This window comes from Pipra filicauda, unplaced genomic scaffold (assembly GCF_003945595.2).
Source record: "Pipra filicauda isolate LSUMZ 115617 unplaced genomic scaffold, ASM394559v2 scaffold206_size1356665_pilon, whole genome shotgun sequence".
Classification (NCBI taxonomy): domain Eukaryota; kingdom Metazoa; phylum Chordata; class Aves; order Passeriformes; family Pipridae; genus Pipra; species Pipra filicauda.
In genome coordinates, this window is record NW_024104317.1 from 370,292 (window position 1) to 395,375 (window position 25,084).

Sequence of the window (25,084 nt, forward strand, 5' to 3'; positions counted from 1 at the left end):
GATCTCCTTCCCAAATAAAACCTTATGGCTGCCTCTGGAATTAATCATCCCTGTGTTGTCTAAAATGCTAAACTGGAGCCCTTCCAAATTTCTTAAAGGATGCATTATTTGCATCCTTCCCACAGATTAACATCCGAAGCCCTCCGTGATGCTTGCAGTGGGGCTTACATTTGTATACAGATGACAAGACTGATGCACAGTCCCAGCACTTAAGACTGCAAGGGCTGGATTAATAAGGCATGAATTTGGTAGCAGGGCTCTCCTGTGGTTCTTCTGATCCTCTACAGGAAAGGTTCAGAAGGTAGGTGCCCTATTCTGAATGTAGCCCCCTCTAAACAATCACACAAGCACAATTCATGAGAATTTCAATAATTTTCCTATTTTATTCTTAACTCTATGAATAGCTGTGCTTTAAGGAGATATTAAATTTCTTAACCTAATTTCAGCACAATTTAGAAAAAATGCTCATGAGGAAATAATTAGTATAACTTGCAATATTAATAGAGAGTAACAAATACTTCATCAGGCATGTGTCTGTATAGCAATTACAACCAGCTGGGTTAGCAGGCAGGAAGAAAACTCATGGTGCCTTCACTGGGCCAGGAGAAGGGTGGTAATGCATCAGTACGATGCCGTTTGGATTTCCCAATTATTCTAGTTGTGGAAGGCTTAAGAGAAGTGTAGATATTGTAAAATGCATCTTTAAAATGCAGAAAGTGTACCCAAGAATCAAATACGTATCCACCTGATACTGGAAAGATGAGAGCCAGAGAAACACTAAATAATGCAAAATCCCAACAATTACAAGCTAAAACCAGACAACTAGGAGCATCAGGGCTGTCAGAATCAACTTTTCTGACAGGGCTCAAAAACAAGATCAGAAACAAACAAAACCAAAAATGCAAAGAAAACACACCAGAGCCATTTAGATTTTCTTGATCAAAGACTTGTTTTCACTCCAGCATGACAACTGTGCAAGGAAATTACTGTGAACTGTGGAGTATTTGGTGATACCTGGCCAGTGTATGACAAGTGCCTGGGGTAAAGCTCTGTGAAAGTTACTCAGACACTCCAATACGTGAAAGAGCAATTCCTCACAGATCTACTCAGCTGAACAGGACTCTTTCTGAGGGGTTAAAAAATGAGGTAAAAAAAAGTGTACATAATATAGAGATGTCAGACGCATTTGCAGATTTGATACCAGAGATTTATATATTTCTACTTTTTTAGAGTAGGTCCTTTCAAATGTCTCACTAGACATCTCAAATAGTCCCTTTCGAAGAGGGAGACTACAGTACATGTTTAGCTCCCTTAAAAATTTATGACATTATTCATCAAAAGCTGCATCAATCCAGTACACCCTGCACTTTCATAGACAGGAAGTCTCAGAAAGACAGCCCACCTAACTTCCCAAATCTTGCAAAACAAACTATTTTGGGCTGTGCACCCACAGCTTAGACTTCCTGCAAGCCTCATTAGCATTCCATATAACACCAGCAATAATTGCATCACAAGTTTAAACCTGCTTTCAGTGCAGTAACTTCACCAGCCCCAGTCTGGTCACTGGTGTTCCTCTAACACATTATTTTCATTCACAGTCTGAGTCAATTAATTTAAAATGCTACAACACCTGTAGTTCTTTTAATTAAAAACACACTTGACAAATATATTGTACAATAAAGTTTATTAGCTGTTCTCCTCTTTCTAACAAATGGAATGGATAGTGTTGATAATTCTTTACAAACCAAAGCTGATTTGGTTGTGGGGCTGCCCCACGACTGCCATAAGTACATCCCTCTTATAAACAATCAGTTGCAAACAAGCAATGGCAGGTACCAAATAATATGGGAATTAGAGAATTTCATTACTGAAGGTTTTGGTACAAGGTATTTATAACATTCAGCACAGAACTTTGTGCATCGCAAATGGAAGATCTTGTGCCTGTGCAATCCGAGCTGAATACGTACAGAAAAATAAAATGTACTGTTGTCTCTGAATTCTCCCTTTGGTTAAGACATGCATATTACAAAGGGGGCGGGGGAAGACAAACACCCGAAATTCTGTAGAAAAGAGGAGAACTTGCATGTATTTTTTTCTTGTACTAATATTCCCTGGACTTCATGCCCAGCCATCATAGCCCATTTCTTTTTTTTTGTGATTAAGGAAGGTAAATTCTAATTTGTTCTTTTTTTTATTTAAAACAAAAAGCTAGGAGTAGGTGGTAAAAGAAAAATATATATTTTATATATATATATTTATACGTGTGCGCAACTATGTAAAGAAAATAATTCCCATAGTTACAGAGTTTAGTTAAAGAAAGTTTAATATATATATATTTATTATAACAAAATAGGCAGTTATTGTGGGTAAAATATTCATTAAAATCTGACCCCTAAGAACACACACATTTTTAGGCTATGAATCATTCTCTCATTGCCCTAATGACCATCTCTGCAGCTGTTTTCTGTATTACTGCCAATGGAAATTTGGCATTCCTCTGAAAAATACAAGGTTTCGTAGCACCTAAACATATTTTAGGCTCAAAAAGTGTGATGACCATTATCTATAAAGAATTTCTGTAATACACTATAAATAGTGTTTCACGAGGAAGATTAAAAACATTACACATCTTTGTCCCTAGCAATTTCATTGGCAAAAAATGAAAAAATAGATTATAAGAATATCCATATGAAATTATGAAAATGAATATCCCTTGAGGACTATTAATGGGACTTAATGAAAATGTGAACTCAAAATTTGAAAGTTTCTCTCTAACTGCCTGGAAAGAAAAAAAAGATACTGTGAGAATAGAATTGAACTCAGAAAATAAAACCTGAAATTGATTGCCCTGACCAAACCATGCTATTAAAGTTAAGCGTGCAAAGTTACTCATAATTTACAACTTCCTTGAATACAACTTTTCTTTCAATTGTTATGAAATTTTAAAAGAGTGTCTATAAAGCTTTTTTGAAAAATCTTTGAAAGTTACTTTCCCTTAAACATTAAGGAATTTTACCAAGCAATTCCCTCCCACCCCCACCCTAAACTAATAGCTGGTCAGGCCATTCCGCTGTCATGTCTGAAAAATGGCAAACCAACAACACACAATAATACAAATTATTTAAACTAAGAGAGACACCAAATGTAAAGCATTATGGGAACTGCAGAATGTGATGGTTAGGGTATGAACCACGCTGGAGAGAACTAGAGGCAGGCTCCACTGGAAGGGCTTAAGAGTCGTCAGATGTAGTAGGTGATGTCAGTTAGAAAATGAAAAATAAAAATCTGTTTTCATAATTTTTCCTTTGCTGGAACCCAGATGTAAGGACCAGACTGTTCCTCTATGATCTGTTTGACTTGGTTGTAGATTTCTTCCAGTGTGTCTCCTTGGACAATAGCTGCAAAACACAATGTGGCAATCAGCAATCATCCTTCCCAGCTCTGTTCAGACCCCACGCTGCTCCACACAAGCTGTTCTTTTCTCTCAGAGTGGCAAGAGGATTTATGATTGCTGAAAGAACAGACACCCACGGAGATTTCTGGTTTCTGTGCTGGAGTGAAGCACAGAATGGTACTGCAGGACACACAGAGCACATCCTTGGGGACAGGAAGTGGTTTCCACTGTACTATATATATGCTCAACTGAGGAGGTTTTTTTACCTTTTCCTAACCACATGTTCCAATTTGCCTGAGTCAATTCACATCCTCCGGAATTCTTTTTGACCCAACTTTCATTGGAGTTTCCAACACAAAGCAAGACAGTACAGGGCTGTGTCCTCATACAGCCAGTCTCAGTCAGGCTTGGTGAAATGCTCAGCTGGATCCCAAAGCTTCACAGCAAGGCTGGCTGACCTTGGAATGTCTCCCCACTAACACTACCTTTGCTTTTGGCTAAAAAGAGGAGGAACTCATGGAGTTTGTTGTCCAGCCAACAGATTCAAGTTTTATAGACAACAGGCTTCCTTATACAGTTAAAAGTGCAATTTATATTCAGGTGGTGTAAGATAGATATTCTTTTGCCGAGGCTATAAAATTAGGAGTGAGCCGATATGGGTGTGTTCTGACATACCAGAATAAAGTACAGTCTCATGAAAATGAGGATGAAGTTTGAGATATTCTTACCACATTTCAGCCTGGAAGAGCAATCACTGTGAGACAGCAACTCCTTTTTAATTAGGATTGCGATCTCAGTGTCAAGAATCCAAGAATAAAGTTTAGCATGAAAGATAGTTTTTGAGGCAGGTAAGACTCACTCTTCTGTACATCAGTAGATTATTCCTCCTTCCAAGCTTTGCTTTCATGCAAATTACTTCCTTTTTATTCCTACCATTCCATTCCCATCTCCTAAAAACTGACAGCTGGGTAGCACAAAATGTAGAGAACAGGGCAGCAGAAAGACTGGGGCAGGGAGTCTGCTGTTTGCTCTGTCCTCCTCCTATGTGAAGCTGGAGCAGACTGCTGCATTCACAGCTCTGCCCAGGTAGGATGCGGAAGAAGGAACTGGGCAAAGGAGTCATGTCACAGAAAGGAGGTGAAGGGGGCAGTGAACACTAAAACATGGCAAAAGAGAATGTAAGAGGAAGGAAAGGAGCAACTGTCTATCAGGGCAGGAATAGGGAAGGCTTATTTCCAGCCTCCTGAAGGTCATGACTTGACCAACCTCCCCCTACAAGCCACAATGCAAAGAATGAGCACAGTTTGAGTGATTGCAGCCCATCCCTTGCTGTTACAGTGAGTTCCACAGCATGCACAAATTTGATTTCCTAAGTACCATAATGCTGTAGTGTTCAATTTCCAGAGGCTTAATTCACTACTATCATGCTTGATTATCTTCCCAATTAAAAAAAAAAAAAAAGGTAATGAACAACTTCCTACAGACAGCTTTGCTGGGCAATCTCAGATCTGCAAATAAAAAGCTTCAAGCATATGAAATGTCAACAAAGCAAACATCTGCATTACAACACCCAGGAAAACGGTAGAAAGTCATGCGGTTTTTAAAGCCTATATTAAGCTCCTAGTAAATTTTCCTGTATATTAAATTAATAAATCAAACTGAAATCGGTGTAGAGGTACTAAGATGGCCCTATGCCTCAAAATAATCACAGATCATCCGAAAAACAAAGTTCAGCCTTATCTCAGTGGTTAGGCAAGTACTATTTTTACAGCAAGTAACAAAATTTCAACTCTGGCAAGGGAACATTCACAAGCAAAACACACCTGTGAAGTGTTCAGTAAATTCTTGCTCCAGTTTCATGGCTCTCTCAAATGTCTTCCTGGCTTGCTCTTCCATTAAGCGTTTATTCATTTCCCTGAAATTGAAAACATTATGTATTCTTAAATTACTATAAAATACTTGGAGTCTTTAGAAATAAAGTTTTAAACCATTGTCTGAGTATTAACCCTAATAAGAGGGTTAACCCTAACACCTAAGTGAAGACTGTAGTGGAAATGAGCTGTTCTGGTGCTATGGAATTTAACACAATGACATTGGTTCTCAAGCACTTCAGTTTGGATTAGAAACCCCACCTTCAGACACTAAAAATTAAACACAGGAAATTGAATATCATTTAAAATGCAGATATTACAATTATCAGCATATAACTCGCAGTTGGCTTCTCAAATAGAACTACAGCCTCAAACAATTTAGCCTGAGGTACTTTACTTTTACTCACATGATATTTTCCACTGTTTTGGGTTTAATAAAAATGGAGATTGGGTACAGCTGGGCAATCTGCAACCTTTTGATCGCATTACCAGAAACATCGAGAATGCAATGTTTACCCTAAAAAGTGAAAGAAAAAGGAAAATGGAACTAAGCAAAGTTTAAGTCACAGGCAACACAACGTAATAATTCAGAAGAGGAAACACGTGTCCACCGAAGCCAACAAAATTAGAGCATTTGCATCAATGATACTGTGATTTCACCACTTTAGCACAAGGTCCCACAATGCTCCTCTGTGGGATCCCACAACCCTCTGTGGGATCACACATCATTTGATATATTCCTGACCCTTCTTTCTTCCTTCCTCTCTCCATCAGAGGTTGTACCCAACCAGCAAAGCAGAATCATAGAGTGGAACAGCTGGACTTCAACGGCAGCACAAAAGTTCTTTGTTTTCTTTTTTTTTGGTAATAATTTGAGGATGTTTTAGGGAGGTGGCCATATCACAGATGCAGTTCAGAGAGGAGCCAGATGACTTAACTGGCATACCTGAGGGAATAACCACCCCTGATGGGGAGGAAATGTGCCACCATAGAACCTTGGATGGAACTGCAATCAAGCCCTCTCCTCCCCCAGGTACCACATGCAGAAAACCACATCACAGATGGTGAATGCCATTTATTTGGGCTGATTCATACAGCTCCTTGGGCAGCTGGAACACAATGTGTTAAGGCTGCTTTCCTCTCGCCCACTATTCTCCCACTATAATTTTCCAGCTCTCTGGGATATCTCATCTCAAAGGCTCTTCCCATTCCTCAGCTCCTTTCATTTCGGATACATTCATTTCTACCTCACACATTTTTATTTCCTTCCTTTCTGAGTAGAACAGGATTAATCTGGCATAACAGCACTTGAGAAAGGTATAGAGGAAGAGGAACAGAAAAACACTGTCAGGTGACTGAATTAATGAAAGTTTTTTCTTTAGCAGGAGACTAATGTGAATAGCAGAATTCTGTGAGCCAGGACATAACCAAAGGCAACTCATATCATACAACATCAATCCTGAACTCCTGCAAGATCACTCCTGAAGGGTACACTGAAAAACAAGGAAGTGACTGCAGCCTGAAATGACTGACACACTTCTGATTCTTGGCAGAAGAGATCACTGATCATTTACATTTGATCTCTTGCACAATAAAACTAGAATTTTATTTCAGGAATTCTTAAAGAGAAGTGTTCTGCCCACATGAACAACACCTATGTCTGTTTGCTTTCAACTGATGATGGCTGTTTCCCAGATCCACTCCATGGGTCTGGATGCTGACTGGTAACATTTAAAAAAGGTGTTTGTATGTACTAGCAGAGTATTTTACTACACATGCTGATCTGTCCACATGTTTAAATATGGTCCATGCTCTGGGAATTGAGAATTAAGAGCATTACCTGGTCCTTTTTTCTTTTTGGAATAAAACACTATTTGCTGTGTTTGGTCCAACAACAGTGTTTGGTCCAAGTGCCAAAGGATTTTGAGCAAAGGGTGGAGGTCTAGATAGCCAGCACAGCACCTGGGATGGACCTTATGGAACATAACTGTGACAGTTTATTCCAAATCAATAATGAATGTGCATTAACAGTGACCTCAAAACACAGAGATTTGCAAGCTGCTAATGATTCTAAAGAAAAGAGGATATGAAAATTCCTTTCAAGTGAAGATTTGAAAGACAAGGAAAAGAAATGCAAGTACTTCATGATACAATTATCATGTTTTCATCCAAGGATGTTATTTTGCTCTTCGCAGAGTGCATTTAGAACAGTATTTTACATGTTTTTTAGTTCCTTACTTGCATTGCATCTGATTGAGAAGCACAGCACCCAGTGCCTTTTACAATAACTGAACAATGACATCAAAATGCATCTTTAGCTGTGTCCATTGTAGGTAAGGAAATGAGAGAAACGGGGATCAGCTGGAAGCATGAGCAAATGAACACAACTGAAAGCTATTGGAAGAATACTATTTTTGGTACTTTTGGGGTAGTAGCAGTTGCTTCTCCTAAATTCATCATAGAAAACTTGGAAATCATCTTTTGTATCCAAGTAATAAGACCCACTGAAAAGACTCATCTCTTCAGTGAGATGAAGAAGAAAACAAGGAGGCGAGTTACCCCAAATTGACCAGTTTGCAGCCCTGTCACAATTTTGAAGTTCATTTCTGAAGGACAGGCCATTGTTTCTCAGAAAAATAATGTTAGCTGCAACTGAGAAAATGCTGCATCTACCCAAAGTCCCATGGAGCCTGTGCAAGAGATTTAATAGATGGAGACATCTGGTAATGCTTTGCTCTTCATGTCCATTTATAGAAGATTCACAATCACTGTGTATGTTAGTACCCCAACATATGGGCAAGAGAACACAGCCAGTTTCAGATCTAGGAGGGAACTGAAGGTTTCTATCTGTGCCAGGTGAAGAAACTGCCAACAGATTTATAATGTTTAAACTGTTCAATAAATAGCTTCATCATTTAACCACCTAGAATAGTTTCACAGCTTCATTCAGCCTCCCTTACAAAGTACTGTTCATTCACTTGAACAATTTTGTAATTAGTGTTATCTCCTTTCCTTTTCTCGCTGTTTACCACAGGGCCAGGTTCCACTCCATACGGTGAGAAAGGCAGCAGAAGAAAACATCACACGACCCACAGAATCTCACAATGTTCACCCTGGTTTTGCTTCCACTAAATTCGATTGCCAGAAACAACAATACTCACCCCATTTAGTCAACACAGTTTTCCAGAGGACTGACTACACCCCTGTGTCACACGGGACAACCACACTTACCCTCTGCATGTCCACACTGACACTGCTCACGCTTGTGAGTTCCCACCTAGAAAATAACTGTTTCTTCTCCCACAGAGATCAGACAACATTGTCTACTGTAAATGCACTGTATTTTGTAAGCAGTAGAACAACACTCATCAACTGAACATGGAACATTTGCAAAAAATTTTCACCAAAAAAGTTTCTTTAAAACTAGCACCTTGCTCTCAGGAATATGCTTCCTTCTTCCCACTTCTTTTTCAGAGATCAAGTTAACTTCAGTTTGAATTTAGAAATAATTAGATTTTGCAAGAAATAGTTAACTCAAGTCTGTTCAGTATAAAAACAGTAAGGCTGATCTCCAAAATGTAGTGGTAGTTATGGAAGAAGTCTTTTTAAAATTGGGTTTAAATACATTTACCCTTTTCCCTTTATCAGTTAAATCCATGAAGGGCACAAAGAATAATATTTTTACAAGTTTTCTTCTACACGGGTCTATATCAAATGGATCATCATATTAATTAACTACCACCACTATTCTTAATGAGTTAATGATCTATGTGTATGAGCTAATTAGCCCATAATTCCAATTATTTCTTCCATATTCTCTTTAAATAAGAGGGCACAAACTATGGGAGCTCTTTTCTCATAATTTAATCATGATGCTTTTATTATTCCAAAGCTTCATTATTTTTCTAAATGCATCTGTGACAATGTGCTTTGTTTCTGGTTTTACATAAATTCCTTTTAAAGTCAGAGGGTTCCTAATGGCTTCTTGCCATTCTTCTCTTTTTCCCTGTCAGCACAGGCAGATAATCACCTCGGTAAATGAAAGTAACTGGCACTGATTTACCTTTTCTGCTACTTCTCGCACTGATTGGACACTTGTTCCATAAAGATGATTATTGTATTGGCCAGCTTCAATGAATTTGTGATCCTGAATATCCTTCTCCATTTGCTCTCGAGAAGTGACAAAATGGTAATCACGTCCATCCACCTCATAATCTCGTTTTGGTCTAGTAGTATCTTTAAATATAAACCAGTAGTTTTTAAAGCAAAACAAAAAAACAGTGACTTTCTTCCCTACAATATCCAAAAATAGTCTCCCATTTATACTGCAAAATTTTCACAAGAAAAGAGACTGACTATTAAGACTGGTCTATAAAGTTTAGACAATATATTAACTTTTTTTAAGTACGTTTATTAAAAAAATTAATAGAAAACTATAATTTAGAATTGTTTTAGTATTTGCTGAGACTTACGTGGAACACATGAGCCAAATTTGTCTGGAAATTCTGAGATCAGGTCATCATTTATTCTGTCTTTCATGGGTCCCAAAACAATCACAGGTCGAGTGTAACTGACTGTGATAAACATAAAGGAATAACAGCAGTTACATTTCAGTATGATTGCTAATTTTTAAGAGTTCAGCAAAATAAGCTCTATCACATAGCAATGGTTTTAATACCTAAAAGAACATGTATTCTTAAAGAGAATAAAAACATGTTGAAGAATGTAAATCAATTAATACCACAGTCACAGTAAGGTGTTAGATCTTCACTCTCAAATCACCAACCTTGGTGACTCAAGATGAGTCCTAAATTATGAAATCTTTGGGAAAAAAAAAAAAAACTTTTACAAAGTAACATCCTACATAATAATGGAAAAAGCAAAATGGGGAAGTTTGAAAATCTCTTCAATTCAGAGAGGTACCTAAGCAGCAGCAGAGTTCATGCAATTCTATGTCTGTATTGGGAGAAGCTTCTTTTCCTCTGAGACCACAATTAAACACACATACATAAAACAACTCAACTTTATGTAGTTTCTGTAACTATTAACACCCTTATAAAATTAAGTGCAGTATCTTTTAAAAATAGCTTAATTTTTTATAAAGTTATAAAGGGCTTTCGGTTGAAAATTAAGCTTAAACAGAATATATCTAATTATACTGTAAGAAATAGACAAATGATTTATTCACACACTTTTTGCTGTGGCAGAAAGAGCGAGAATGCTAAAGCAATATGAAACAGAAAACTATCATTTCTGAGGTTCACACTGATGAAACTGTTAAACATACCATATTTTCCTTCTGCAATGTAAACCACACAAGAAATTATTTAAGTAGCACACCTTTGGATTTTGCACTAAATAATTTAGTGATTTTATTTAATAATTTATGCCTTTATGATTTATTCATTTGAGTAATGGTAACAAGTTCAAAAGTTTATCCTGGTGCTTAGTACATAAGGGCACATGAAGCATTCTGACCATTCAGATTATATTTATTTTATACTGAGCAAGATCTACAAACCTTCCTGTTGATTGACTGGTTCATATGACAAGACATATTCCTCTTGGCCACCTAAAATGTAAATGCAAAGACATATCTATGTATTTTTTTCTAAACCAATATAATTAGATTAAGCCATTTGATGGACTATAACGATGCAGACATTCCTCAGCAATTACAATGATACTGATGAAGGACATCTTTCAAGAGCAATGGATTATAAAAATCACAAAGAGAAGCCAAACACCAAACTTTAAAGCATAAGACACATACAGTATAAATAATTTCCTGGTGTGCAGTAGCATGTCAAACTGACATCAAGCACAAGAAGACTTTTAAAGCATTCCTGAAATGCTCTTACCCACGTGTCCCTGGATGCAGTGCATGCATGCTGTCATTCACTGCTAGAGGCAATGCCACCCACATCATGGACTTTCTCCATACTCTGAAGCCAGCATTTACAAAAACACTTTTCCATATTTATACAGGGCTGACAAACATGTATGCCTATGTGTGATCTGCCATTAACTTTATCATGAACTGGCATTTATATAAACATCTTCAACCACTCTAATTCTACCAAAAAAATATGATTGTATATACTAAATAACTATTACTTTATCAATTTAAAGACAAAGTTGAAAACAAAGAATGCTTTGGATTGTTCTCAGCCCCAGGAAGCACAATAGCAGCGAATGAAACTAAAATAACTGAATCTTGAACTTCGACAGCTTTTTAAATGTTAGTGAAAGCATCTGAAATATACCTCAATTGCCATCTCTCTACAAGATTATTTCTAGTCTAACATTATATATCTGAGTGAAATTTCTAACTAAAAATTAACTCCATGACAGTAGAAAATTTATAATTCTGAAGACACAAACTCAAATTATATGACATTACTTTGAAGAAAATACAGTCCTTCAATAACTCCCTTGAGTAATTTTGGAACATTCTTTGGTGTTCAAAAGCCACTTACACAGGCAAAGGAACATACCAATGCTACACCACAGTTGTATAGAAACAGATGGCAGATGAAGGCTTTTATAAATTTATATACTGCTTTTATATATCTAGTCTCTGTTTCATAGCAAATACCACTGATATTTTACATCTAAATTTTACAATTTCATTAACAGAAATATTTCTCTTATTTTCGAATAGATTGGCATTCAAACTGTCCTCCAGCTACACAGGAATAAACATTTTAATTTCCTAAATTGTTGCAAGTGAGGAATACCTTAAGACAGACACAAAAACATGCAGCCTGTGCATTATAATATTGCAAAAAGCTACTCATGCAAATGGACTTTAGAAGGACAGTATATACTTTCAGAACCCCATTTAGGCTAGGGAGAGGAATAGGGAATCATCAACTATCGACTCATCCATAAAAAGATCCAGCTCACATATAATTAGATACTTATTTTGAGAAGTCACATTGCTATAAGGTCAAAAATTAGTTAAGCAAAGTACTAAAGAGAAAGTAACAAGTAAAAAGCATCCCCTAATTGAGGGCAAAAAGTATATATTGTCACTGTTTTTCAATATTTTTGAAAAATGAATATTAATAGAATGAACCTTTTGAACAACCGTACTCATCTGTAATCAAGATAACTTTCATATTAGACAGCAGTAAGAAGAAATTAAAAGAATATTTTAATAAAAAGTGCTCAGAATTACACATTCAGATAAGCAAATCCATGACATTCATAATAAAATCATGGCTTCTCAAGTAACAACAGAGTAAAAAACTAACTAGTGGTACCAATAATGAGCTTTAAACATAAATAAAGCAAGCCCTCAGAAAAACCTTGGAAGTGGGGGAAGCAGCAAGTTTATGAACAGTCACAGTTAGATGGTTTTAATGGTGTGTCATTAAAAATGGTTAAAATTTCTAAGTTTGTCTAAGGCAACGCCCATACATGCTCAATTTTGTTATTTTCTGTGTTATTCTCAGGGAACACAGATGCCTCCCTCAACTGGTTTCTTTTCAATTACAGTCTACAGCACCATGAGCATTTTCTATACAGACATAAATTCTCTCCTTAAGTGTAATCATCTGGAAGAAAACGTGTGGATCATCACCTCTGAAAAGACCTACAGCTTCCAAACAAATATATCTGTTAATGAACCACCATCCTTATTATCCTAACATAAATGATATCTGTTTCTGAAGTGCCCATTATACAGTGAGCAGGTAGCCCAGAGCTGATCAGTGAGCCACACTGCGTGACTTCTACTGTTCCTTCTTATGTTCCTCTTCAAATCCCCAACTTTGCTATCTTCCTGCTCTGCTCTATCTTGGGGTCCTGGTCTGGACTGCAACTTTAGTGAGGAGCTGTTCACTGGAAATGAACAGTGGGATTGAAGTTCTTGCTCTGGTTTAAGACATTTTAAAGCACAGTAAAGCACGTTACCCACTTCAGATTACTGAAGCCTGGCTAACAGTAAATAGTACTGTAGATTATGCCAGTAGAAAAAGCTAACTGAGTGTGTTATTTAAAAGATATCATGTCTTCAGAGAGAGAGAGAACTAGCATGTTGATTTATCATAACTGACTCAGCACTGAATGTGTGTCGTATGCTTTGAAGACAATTCATACTAAGAACCCACACTTGACAAAATAAATGAGCTGAAAGCAAGGGTAAATACATGTTTGCTTATCTGTACTTTCATTAAAGTATATACATATTAAATCTGAGTATCAGTTATGAAAAAATGTAAATATGGCAATATTTAACAGATTACATGGTTTAATTACACCTCCAGTATTAAGGCTCAACTACATGTAATTATATTTGGCAGCATTAAATTTACATTTGGGATTTAATAGCTCTAGCTATCTTGTATAATTAAAAAAAAACCAGGAATAGATTCAAATTAAGCTGAACTAAGAAAATCATTGACCAAAATAAAAATACCCATAAAGGAGGTTTGCAATGATTCTAGTCAATTTTTTAAAAACAAAGACATAGCACAATTTGCAGTACTCCACCAAACACACGAATATGGATTTCACTTGAAGGTGACTGGGAAGTTCTATTTAACATGTAATTACCCAGAAGAGACAGACAAACCAAACCAAAGAAAGAGCTACAAAACAAAGGTTCTAAATAAACAAAGAACTTAAAAACACTTACGGTAACTACTTTCACTATCGCTGGCATTAGAGGTTACATGCTCTGAAATTGCAACACAATGGAAAAAAAATAAGGAACGTACACTAATGGCATGAGTCAAACAGAAAGAAAATCGACACAAAATAATCCAGATGAAAGACAATACTGATATCAAAATGCTGAAATCAATACATACTGCATATAAAAGTTTTAAGGTACTTCTCATAGCTCTCAGGATCAAGCGTAATTTCATATGAAAGGAATTGATGTTAATAAAAAGAAAAACATTAAATAGCACATCAAAAGAAGATTACAAAAAGTACACTAATTCACAGTTCACATGTAACCCTGCAATTTTTAGGTTTTCACTTCAGGATGAATTTTGTTGTGCAAAAACTGTGGGATTATGCATTTCAACTTTTATCCAGGCAATTTATTGATTACACTGAGAGTCTTGCAGCAGAAGATACTGGACTGTGTGATAGGAAATACAGCGTTGCACATTCAGTAACTGACACTTTCCTATGGTCTGTTAAAGAGTTTACTTGAAGTGCAATTAAGATTTTATTTTGTTTCCCAGTAATGCTTTAGCTTTCAAAGCTCTTCCCTTTGATGAAGGGCTATCTCTATTCACTTCATGCCTTTTTATTATGGACTATCTATATTCATTTCATGCCCTTTGCATAGTAATCAAAATACTTTGCTACAAGGTGTTTACATTTACTTTTTTTGTGTATGTAACTGTTAAATACGTTTATGATAAAATTAATGCAATTGAAGAGTTTCAGGTATACAATCTATTGTTACCTGAAAATTCTACAAATGTAGTGAACGAGTATCAACTTCAGTATTGCTGAACTTGACTGAAAAAATCCATTTTCATGCCATCCAATGAATGTGTCTATTTGCAATGAAAAACACTAATTTTCACAGTTTAACACTGCATAAAAAAATTTGTGTTTGAACTATACAAATTAAATGCAATTAATTTGAAATTATGTACCTGACTCTGTGCATGCACTAATACTTATTGTCATGAGCAGCCTTTGTAATACATGAAATTCAGTGCAGTTCCTCCTCTAGAAGATTGAAGAGAAGGAAGCAAGGGGACTCTAGAGGTAAGAACACATTAACGAAGCAAGTATGCTTCTACTGATTAATAAACATTAAAAAACTTAATCATATGTAAACTAATTAACTGTTTCAATTTTATTTTTTTTTAATAAAGTGAACTAATATTTTAAATTCACAAATCTCTGGCTCGACTGAGCTCGTCATTTCACTTCTGTGCAGGAAAAACAGACAAATGCTTCCTAATGATTGCAAGTATCAGAAATTTGGATCTACTCCATTTCACTTTCCAGTCTTGGAAAAACTATGTCCACATTGGCATGGAAGAGGCAAATTGTGATGTTTATAAGCCCCTTGGTAGAATGTGAGAGGGAGACATTGCCAGTTGAGAATACAAGTGGTGTGATATTCTATGGGCTCAACTGGTGAAGATGTAAATCCTGAAACGCCAGCAAGAACAACAGTCCTGCAGAGCCCAAGTAACACAACTTGTATTAAACATGGTAAGGCAGTTTCAAAAAGTCTGTGCTGAAAAACAGACTAGAGGCCAGTTGTTTATATGACAGAATCACCTAGAGATATCTCTGGACCATATTATATAGTTTAAACTAGGTATGATTATTAGGCCATAAAGGCTGCTTATGATCTTCTAATCTTAGCCATAAGACAATAAAGGTTGCTAAGGTCTTCTGTTCTAGATGAAGAATTCCATTCAAAGTAGCCATTTCAGAAATGAAAAATTAATGTTACAGCTACTGGAATTTTTATTTCATGACTGAGGCCAGGTACAGAAGTACACTGAGTCTTATATGTAATTTCACAAACATGGTGCCTAAGAGTTGTGCCCTGGGAAGAAATGTTACCTTTGAAAACCTCTAGTCACATCTCTTTAGGGACTATTGCATAAACACCTAACAGTGTATGTGTTTAATATCTGCGATGAAAGCAAGGCCTTGACTTTATTCACTTGTCATTTTAGTGCATTTAGTGGTGGGGTGTTTGTACACAAATGGATCTGTTAAGAGTACTCGGCAACTTTTGAATCTTACTGTCTTCAAATAGAAATACAACAAATGCTTATGTGTTTCCTCTATTAGATACCCCTCCACCTGGTCTAAAAGCACCATAAACGTTCCAGTCAGCCAGAAAAACTCTCACTGCATTTGTTAAGGAAAGGTTTTGCTTGCTTTAAGTAGCTGTAAACATCAGTCACCTGGAGAGAGGAGTGAAACTGTAACTAGTTAAAGTATGACAGCAATGGTTGTACTATTACAGTAAAAAGCCATAAGGTTATTTTTAAATAAATAAAAATACAAAGATAAGATAGAAGTGACATTAAAAAACAATCACCAAATTTAAAACCACAGTACTGTTAAGGACAAACACGTAAGCACTGATAAGCCTCTGAAAAACAAAATAATCTAACATGATAGTCACATGAACTTTTACATGTTCCTGAAAGCAAAAACCCCCAGAAGATTAACTAGGAAAAGCTAATGAACCATTTTTAGAGTCAACCTCCTTATGCCAGTAGAGCACCAGTCTCAAAGAGATCTGTCAAAAAAAAGTAGTAACTTTTCAGATGGAGGTTAAAATAACTTGGGAGTATTTTGATCACTTACTCAGGCCTTTTGATCCCATGTCGTCAGGGACCTCCTGCAGAGTAGTCCCCAGAGGGCAAGCAATAAAAAGACAATCACAAAGAAAATAATTGTCAGTAATATATAAAATTGGCGCTACGACAGGAGACAGTTCCCAGAACATCACAGGGAAAAATAAGTCTATAGGATTTGACCTGACTGGCACATGAAGTGTAATCAGTAATGCAAATGGCAGAGAACAGAGTTTGTTTTGAACCTGGTCTGAATTAGCAAATTTATCCAACTGCTTTTTGAGAAGACACTTCTTTTTTTTGTGATAGCAACAACAATGAAAATCAAAGTAACCTCTCATCATTAGGAAAAATCAAATTAGAATTAATGACTTTGAAGAACCAGTCTAAAGGGACTGATCTGAGAAGCTGGCAAGCTCCATTGTACTTTCATCACTGCTGTGCCTTCTCCTCTAAGTTAGAAACAAGGATGCATCACTGACAGCACTGGAAGGCAGTTAATCCCTCCAGTTATTCAACAGTATTGCCCAATTTATTTTAAACTGGGATGCTCTTGTGTTAAATTTTATTTTAACAGCAAACAAACATTTGCATTGATTTTGTAGATTGGTTTGCCATTGGCACTGCAAGCTCCTTAGCCTGTTGCAGCTCATGAAACTGTCTCCATGGTAACACCCTACTGCAATCTAGCAGGCCCTTCTACTGTGCTTCGCTCTCCATCGAATGCCACATACTTACGGTCAATATCACTGGTTTCCTGCTCACTCTGGTCCTTGTTCTTGTAGAAGGGAAATTTTCGGGAAAAGAGGTTCTTTTTACGCTTGTCATTGAATGACTGCTGAAGAAGAGAAGGAGGGGCAAAACAAAGGATGTCTAATGTCTGTGTGAACAAAGGCCCAGACCAGCAGCTTTGCGGAAGCTGACTCCTACAACCACATTATGCAGTGCATGTTTCAGTTTAACACTATCTCCTCAGCTCATGAGAAACAGAGATCAGGATCACGACTTTGCTCGTACCCTCTGTATTTCACATGCTTAGTACTGAAATAACTGTAGGGTTAGTTCAGGCTGGGTCATTCTATGCAGCCTGACCTGTATTTCACAAATTTAGGCTTGCTGGGGGTGTAAAAAAACCTAAAAAACAAGGCTGCTGTAAGATGGCCAAACCATAATGACTCAAAGTCAATTAAATCACTAATATTATCTCATATAAGTGTTACAATATTTAAAAAAAAAAAAGCTGAGGCTTCACACATGCTTTTGCAAACAGCTGATATTATAACAGCACGCCAGAAGTGTTTGCCAGTGTTACCCATTTGCAAAGGCAAAACTGTAAATACTTTGTTGACAACTGCTAAATAACAGCTCATAAAGAAAAACGGAAGTTAAAAGCTGCGTTGTCCCAACTGCTCTTACAATAAAACTAAGTAACAGTGAAATAGGAAAAAAAGAAAAAAGGAATGTGTCCAGCTAAAATACCCAAATAGTTAAAAAAACAAACCCCAAACCTGTATTTGTTTCAATGTTTCATAATTGCAATCCATTTCAAGTTCACTGAAAGCAATTACTTCACTCTATTCTGTATTCCAATATCTTTCAAGAGACAAACTAACTTCAACTGTTTATTGTAGCAATTATGTTTTTCAAGGGTGACTTTATAATCACCATGTGAAAACCTCTGTATATCAAGGATCACGTTCAGCAACTTTCAACATTTAATTGCTCATGTTGCTGAAGAATTTCTGCAAACAATTTTAGAGTTACCTACATAGACATATACACCCATGTGAATATAAACTATTACTGTGCTCCTGTCCAAGTGATAGAGAGCATCGATGTGTTTTCATTCATTTATAGGTATGTCTACAGGTATAATTAACATAGAATTTAGTATTATCTTCTGCTGCAGACATTATGTGACTACAGCATCTTTAATTTGCTGTTCCAAGTCAATAAAGAGACTTAATGTATAAATAAATCAGTAATGTTTTTATTGTGATTATGCCCAGACCTAGAGCTAACACAGATAGCTTAAAGCCAGCTGAAATTTCTTTTCATCTTTAGGCATACATGAATCATTTTGCTAAGATATGAAATTTGTCATGTTTTTGTCATTTGGTTTGCAGAAACTGCCACGGGAAGGACAGCAAAAGTAGGAAAGCATCCAACTTGGTTTTGAGACCCTGTACTGCAGGGGGACTGTTTATTTCTAAGCTAAGCTAAGCAGAGCCCGTGTGCAGCAGAAAGTAATAGAAGTGCCACAGAAACATTTTTTAAAAGCTACCATAAAAAAAATTCATACATTTAAGACTCTATTAACAGCTATTTCTAAAATTTGAAGCATGTTAACTTTCAAGTGATTGTTTCTCTCTCTTCAGCCAGTGTGAGCTCATCTTCCTCTATTATATGCGATACAGCTGCAAAAAGGTATATCATCTTTCCAACCAGCATTAAGTATGGAATAAAACAGTCACAACTAGGGGTCAAACAGGACAAAGTTTTTTCCAATGGTAGGCCACCTTCTCTGCTACAATTGCAAAACTAGCACTCAACCTTCCAAAAGAGAATGCCTATAGTACAACACAAAAGTTGCATCCTGCTACAGGACTAACAACCCTTCTGGCCATCTGCTTTAATACAGACTTGCTTGGCAACAGCAGACACTGAAACATCCAGTGATGTTTGCATTACCAATTTTTTAAGAAACATTACTTAAAATTACCACGTATTAAAGAGATACATGGTACCATGGGAGCATGATCAGTGACACTGAGCTCTGAAAATAGCAATACTGTGCTAAGGAGGAAATCCATAAAACCTTTAATTGGCTTGCATCTGTGTTCAACTAAAACAGTTGTTCCACTGTAAGAATTGGTAAATTACCAACCTGACACATGAACAAAATATCTAGTTTTGAGCCAATCATATGCTTTCAGGAACCATAGCTGGCATGGGCAAAGTTTTAGGTTATGGTCCTCCTGACCTTTTCCATCTGAAGTCAAGTCATTGCAATTGATTTCTCACAATGAGAGAGTTTAATGTTATCTACAGAAAAAGGGCAACAAAGAAATATATCCAAAGGAGATCTTTGCTCAGTATGCTGTAATGTGAGTTTCAAGAAGTGGAAGTCTCACAACTATATAATTGTTTCATTTGGGCAAGTCCTTCAGTTTGGTAAAAAGAGACATGAATGTAACAAAGCTAAAATGTGCAGTTTAGCTGAGGTAGTGAGACTCTGCAATTTGTACAGTTAGAATAAAAGGAGTGGCTGATTTATTGTACTTCATAAAACATAATCAGGTTCTTCATTGTAGTTCTGAACATATTTCGTAACAATAATTATTTTAACTTTCTGTACACTAAGTCTTCCTGAGCTAATATTAAATTTTATATACTGCATGTATAATGGTCAGAGTCAGTTCCATTACCCCCCAAAAAAAGAGAAAATAAAAGTATTATACTGATTTTGCAAAAAAAAAAAAGATTGGCCAAAAGATTGTTTTTAAAAGATACCGTGATTACAAAAAGCTAGAGGGATTTGCTTATTAGTTGAAAATGCATAGTAATTGCATTACATTTTTCATAAGCCCACTGCAAATCATATACAGGCATCATAAGCAAGAATATATTAAACCAGAAGCAGCACAGGAAATGCGATAAATGTCTATATGAAAGGAAAAAACAAGAAAAAAATGTAGCCATTTCTGCTCCAGATTTTTTTGCTTTCCTTAAAATGACAGGAATGTGGATTTTAGTGTTAGCTATCACTAGGGTTATTCTTCAAGGTCTTAATGTAGAAATTTTCAAAAACTGCACAAAATCAGTATTTCATCCTGTTCATGGAGTATTAGCATATACAGACACAGGGAGGGACACAGTCCACGAGGACATGTACGGTGCAGACAACTTACTGGGAAAACTATCACCGTGACAAATACAGGAAGAGTACTTAGAGGAGAAACTCCAATGTTAAAACATTTACAGCTGAAGCAAAAGATTGTGAACAGTGTAAGCATGTTTGCAAAATGAAATGTTACTAAAGAAAAAGAACTGCAGTTCTACATCAATGGCAAGCGTAGTTGCTTTTCCACTCGGTATTCCGTGCATATCTTTGGTGCTGTGCTGGTACACAGGGACTGTGCACCAGCTCCACTATTGTCAGAATGCTACTTCAAACACGTCATTAATTAACTGTTTGCAGTTTATTTGCAGACAAACTACAAAACCATGCAATTACCTTTCAAAGAACATGGTAATATTCGAAAAATTACTTAATATAATGAAAAGAATCTGAAGTATTTAAGCATTTTCTTTATGTGACTTCTAAAAAGCGAACTCAAATTACCGTGTCAGTTGATAACATTTTATTCCAATACCAAAATATGATCGCACCAAAACAGAAAAAAACTGCACATAATCCACTAAATTCCAAGGTAGTAACATAATTGTGCATCAGAGAGTAGCAAGAGATATTAATTTCCTTTTAAATTAATTCTTATAAGGGAAAAACTCTTTAATAACTGAAACCTTTGCCATGTAGCAGAGGGATGTACGTATGGACTTGACAGTCTTTTACTTTAAAGTCCTACACTATCAGGATAAAGCTTCAATATTCCCTCAGGAGCTTAAAGCATGTTTCAGATTTTTAAAAATTACAATATATTATTACTTTAGAAGCCTCTTACATCTAAAATGCATATGCTAAGTCTTGAAATTACTAGTTATATACTATTGGTAGAAACTGTAAGGTTGTGAAATTCTTTCTCAAATTTCAGAATGACCAAAACATTGCAAAAAAAGCCTCACCCTGAAAATAATAAAAATATTTGGCTGCTGTGCCATTATGAAATTGCTATAATTTTATCTGCAAACATTCCTATTACTACTTAAGTACCCTTATTGCTTTCTCACCACTCATTTCCATCACACGTACTGGGACAGGAATAGTGTATTGTGCAGTGAACTGCACTGACTAAAATTAAAACTAGGATTTCTTTCAGATTGGGTTATTTTTCATCTACACCGGTTATTTTATATGATTAAAGCAGATTTAGATCAGCATTTGCACCAACAGACAGTGGCAGTGATAAAAATCAGCTGTGAGCTGTATGGCCTTGAGTTTTGTTGGCCTGTGCCCTTCCATGAAGTTCTTTAAAGCTTCTATATCCATAATCATAACAAAGAAGTGACTTTATGCTGTCTGGGTAACATGTACTTTGTAAAGCCTCACTTCATCAGAGGGATCCTGTTGAGCTTTATTTCCTTGTTTTCTAGATGCATTAAAAGAATTTTACTTTTCCTGAAAATTGGTAGCAAGTCCTTTCTCAAATAAAGGGAGTCCAGAAGTACAAACCATACTCAAGTACTACATGGCTCTATAAACAGCACTTGCAGAGCTATTAGAAATGGCACTATTCAATACTTGATTAGTATATACATCTCCTACTACATTACAGTATTAATAGGAATATATATTTCTATGCGAATTCTTTAAACAATTTGCAGTGTTTTGGCAATTAAAAGTCTGCTTTGGTGCTCAGAATTATTTTATTTCTATTTGAGAGAATTTAGTCTTTTCACTCAAATTTGAAACAGTCTCCACACATAAATAACTGAAAAATGTTACCATTCACAATGTAATTAGCACTTCATTAACTCACCCCTTTATCTCCTCTTGCTTTGGAATTGAATTTCACTGTCTTTAAACGGGCTCGTTCTTTTTTCTCAACTCTACCACAAAAACATACACAAAAGTGGTAGAATCAGCAAAACTCCAGAACTTCATGTTACTGCTTGTTACAACATAAGTGTATTGGTGTACCTTTTGTATATACATTTTTATTGCTTATGACACATTCAGAAAACGGAAGCCTGCTAATGGAAAACTGTATTATAAAAGCAGGGAATTATTTCTCAAATTACGAGGTTGTGAGAGTATTTTGTGGCTAGATATGTTCAATAAATCCAGAGGGTGCAAAGAGAAAACACGACATAGTAAGTGACTGGCCTCAGCTACCAGTCAACAGCAGATACTAGGATTCAGAGCACCTAAACTCTGAGTCTCTAGTAGCCAACAATACACCTCATCTCCATTGACTCTGGCTGCCAAAGAATGATCTTTCACATTTCCAGGTTCTGGGTAGAAAGACTTCATGACAGTGTCATAACTTGAATAAAATTCACTTTGCACCTTTTCATACATAAATAGTGTACTGTTATTAAAAGTACATATAATGTTATTAATCCCACAACTTGTTTACACTGAGAACAGCACATAACTCCTAGGACTAAAGAGTGTTTTAACAAACTTCCCATTGAGTTAATCAGAATCCCACTATAGATTACTTTAAAAAAAAATAAAATCAAACAAGTGGCTGATGTGGTACAACAAAGAGTTGGGCTGATTCCAACGAGATGAGGTTCAACAAGGCCAAGTACCAGGTCCTCCACTTCGGCCACAACAACCCCATGCAGGACTACAGGGTGGGGACAGAGTGGCTGGAGAGCAGCCAAGCAGAGAGAGACCTGGGAGTTTGGATTGACAGGAAGCTGAACATGAGCCAGCAGTGTGCCCAGGTGGCCAAGAAGGCCAATGGCATCCTGGCCTGGATCAGGAACAGTGTGGCCAACAGGTCCAGGGAAGTGATTCTTCCCCTGTACTCAGTGCTAGTGAGGCCACCCCTGGAGTACTGTGTCCAGTTCTGGGCCCCTCAGTTCAGGAAGGACATTGAGGTGCTGGAGCAGGTCCAGAGAAGAGCAACAAGGCTGGGGAAGGGACTCAAACACAAGTCCTATTGAGCAGAGGCTGAGGGAGCTGAGGTTGTTCAGCCTGGAGAAGAGGAGGCTCAGGGGAGACCTCATCACTCTCTACAACTCCCTGAAAGGAAGTTGTAGCCAGGTGGGGGTTGGTCTCTTCTCCCAGGCAACTATCAGCAAGACAAGAGGGCATGGTCTTAAGCTCTGCCAGGGGAGGTTTAGGTTGGATATCAGGAAGAAATTCTTTACAGAGAGGGTAATCAGGCATTGAAATGCACTGCCCAGGATGGTGGATTCTCCATCCCTGGAGGTTTTTAAGATGAGACTGGATGTGGCACTTAGTGCCATGGTCTAGTAACCATGGTGGTAGTGGATCAAGGGTTGGACTTGATGATCTCAGAAGTCCCTTCTAACCCATCTGATTCTATGATTCTATGATTAACAACAAAGAGAAAAGCACATGCAATATATTTATTAATCATATCAGATGTTAACAGCAGACATCTCAAAGTCAATAAAGTATGACATACCTCCGTTTGCTTGGGATAACTCCAATTTCATCACTTTCTCCATCTGGAGTTACCTGCCGTGCTTGCCACCATTCATCATCAGAAGCATTAATGACATGGAGAATATCACCAAATTTGAAGTTCAATCCTTGACTAGGAAGGCCACTATCTTTAGTCTTGTCATAATCAAAAAGAGCCCTACATTGAAAAGAAAAATTTAACATAGAAAAAAGAAAAAAAACAGGAGAGTATGAATAGCACAAAATATGAAGCAAGTTGCCTGTGTTGTTCATAAATGATTGCATCCTTCTGACAGGTTCTTATAAGAAGGCTGAATGCACTCTCATACACAGAGAGAGAGAGAATACATAGTACAGTACAGTACCCACACACACTTCTAAGTTTCAATGAATGAGAAAAAACTTCATCCAGAGCAAAGCTCTAGTGCTTTGCAAAAGGTCTACAGAAGGCACCTCCTGCAATTCAATAAGTACTTTGCAAAAACCAAGCTACATGTCAGCCTAGGATAAAAAGACAAGCAAGTATTTGAAGCATAAAGCACCGTCAAAAGTTCTGTAACGTACACTGTTTTATATCAAGTTATAAACTGAAATTATTTTAGCAAATAAAACGTACTGTCTTTAAAATGAAAGTCAATATCCTGCTTGCAGCGAAAAAATAACTTAGAAATGTGATCTGATCACCACTTTGCTACTGCAGTACCCAAAGGCAAAGAACCTTATGTGAATTCTTTTGGAAAATTCTCAACCATTTCAAGAGAGTCTCATCCTTTTTCCTAAGGTAAGACTGTTTTCAGTAATAGGCACTCGCAATAGCTGAGCAGCAGCTGCGTGACTACAGTTTTATTAACATTCTCTTTGCCAGCAAGGTTGGTTTATGCAAGTCCACTATTACCCTACCCACAGTCACGCCTGCTTTGTACTGACTCCTGTTCCCCTCCTTGCTTATGAAAGCACAATTGTCTGGAAAGGCACACGATCCACCACACTATGGAACTGATCTGATTTAGAAGTAATGTCTTTTCTCCATGTTGGATCATTTTATATCCGGACCAGTTCCCTGAGGAACTGAAGAGATCTGCAGCATGCTTCCCCCAGCACAACCGAGGGTTTAGTGAGGATGTGGAAATGAATGATGACAGGAGCCCCTTAGCAAACTGCAAGGGCTACTACTCCTAAGATTCTGCCCTATAAAGGACTCTTTCATTTCAAAAAGATGCATGAATCT

At 36.9% G+C, this 25,084-nt stretch overlaps 1 protein-coding gene across 23 annotated transcripts in view; it reads right to left on the reverse strand.

Moving 5' to 3' along the window:
- Nucleotides 1–1,667: 1,667 nt before the first annotated feature.
- The window catches only part of DLG1 (discs large MAGUK scaffold protein 1), a 143,655-nt gene continuing 120,238 nt past the window's right edge, over nucleotides 1,668–25,084 (reverse strand). For 6 of the 23 annotated variants that reach the window (XM_027738087.2, XM_027738099.2, XM_027738113.2 and 3 more), the window contains 11 exons: nucleotides 23,858–24,034; nucleotides 22,232–22,301; nucleotides 17,310–17,409; nucleotides 13,910–13,951; nucleotides 12,347–12,382; nucleotides 10,787–10,837; nucleotides 9,738–9,839; nucleotides 9,329–9,501; nucleotides 5,673–5,782; nucleotides 5,218–5,309; nucleotides 1,668–3,398 (listed from right to left, as the gene is read on the reverse strand). In XM_027738087.2, coding sequence (XP_027593888.1) covers nucleotides 3,292–3,398; nucleotides 5,218–5,309; nucleotides 5,673–5,782; nucleotides 9,329–9,501; nucleotides 9,738–9,839; nucleotides 10,787–10,837; nucleotides 12,347–12,382; nucleotides 13,910–13,951; nucleotides 17,310–17,409; nucleotides 22,232–22,301; nucleotides 23,858–24,034 — 1,060 coding nt within the window. In that variant the 3' untranslated portion in view covers nucleotides 1,668–3,291. Of the gene's footprint in view, nucleotides 3,399–5,217; nucleotides 5,310–5,672; nucleotides 5,783–9,328; nucleotides 9,502–9,737; nucleotides 9,840–10,786; nucleotides 10,838–12,346; nucleotides 12,383–13,909; nucleotides 13,952–16,581; nucleotides 16,616–17,309; nucleotides 17,410–22,231; nucleotides 22,302–23,857; nucleotides 24,035–25,084 lie in introns of all 23 variants that reach the window. The other 17 variants (XM_027738092.2, XM_027738108.2, XM_027738117.2 and 14 more) reach the window with 9 other exon arrangements.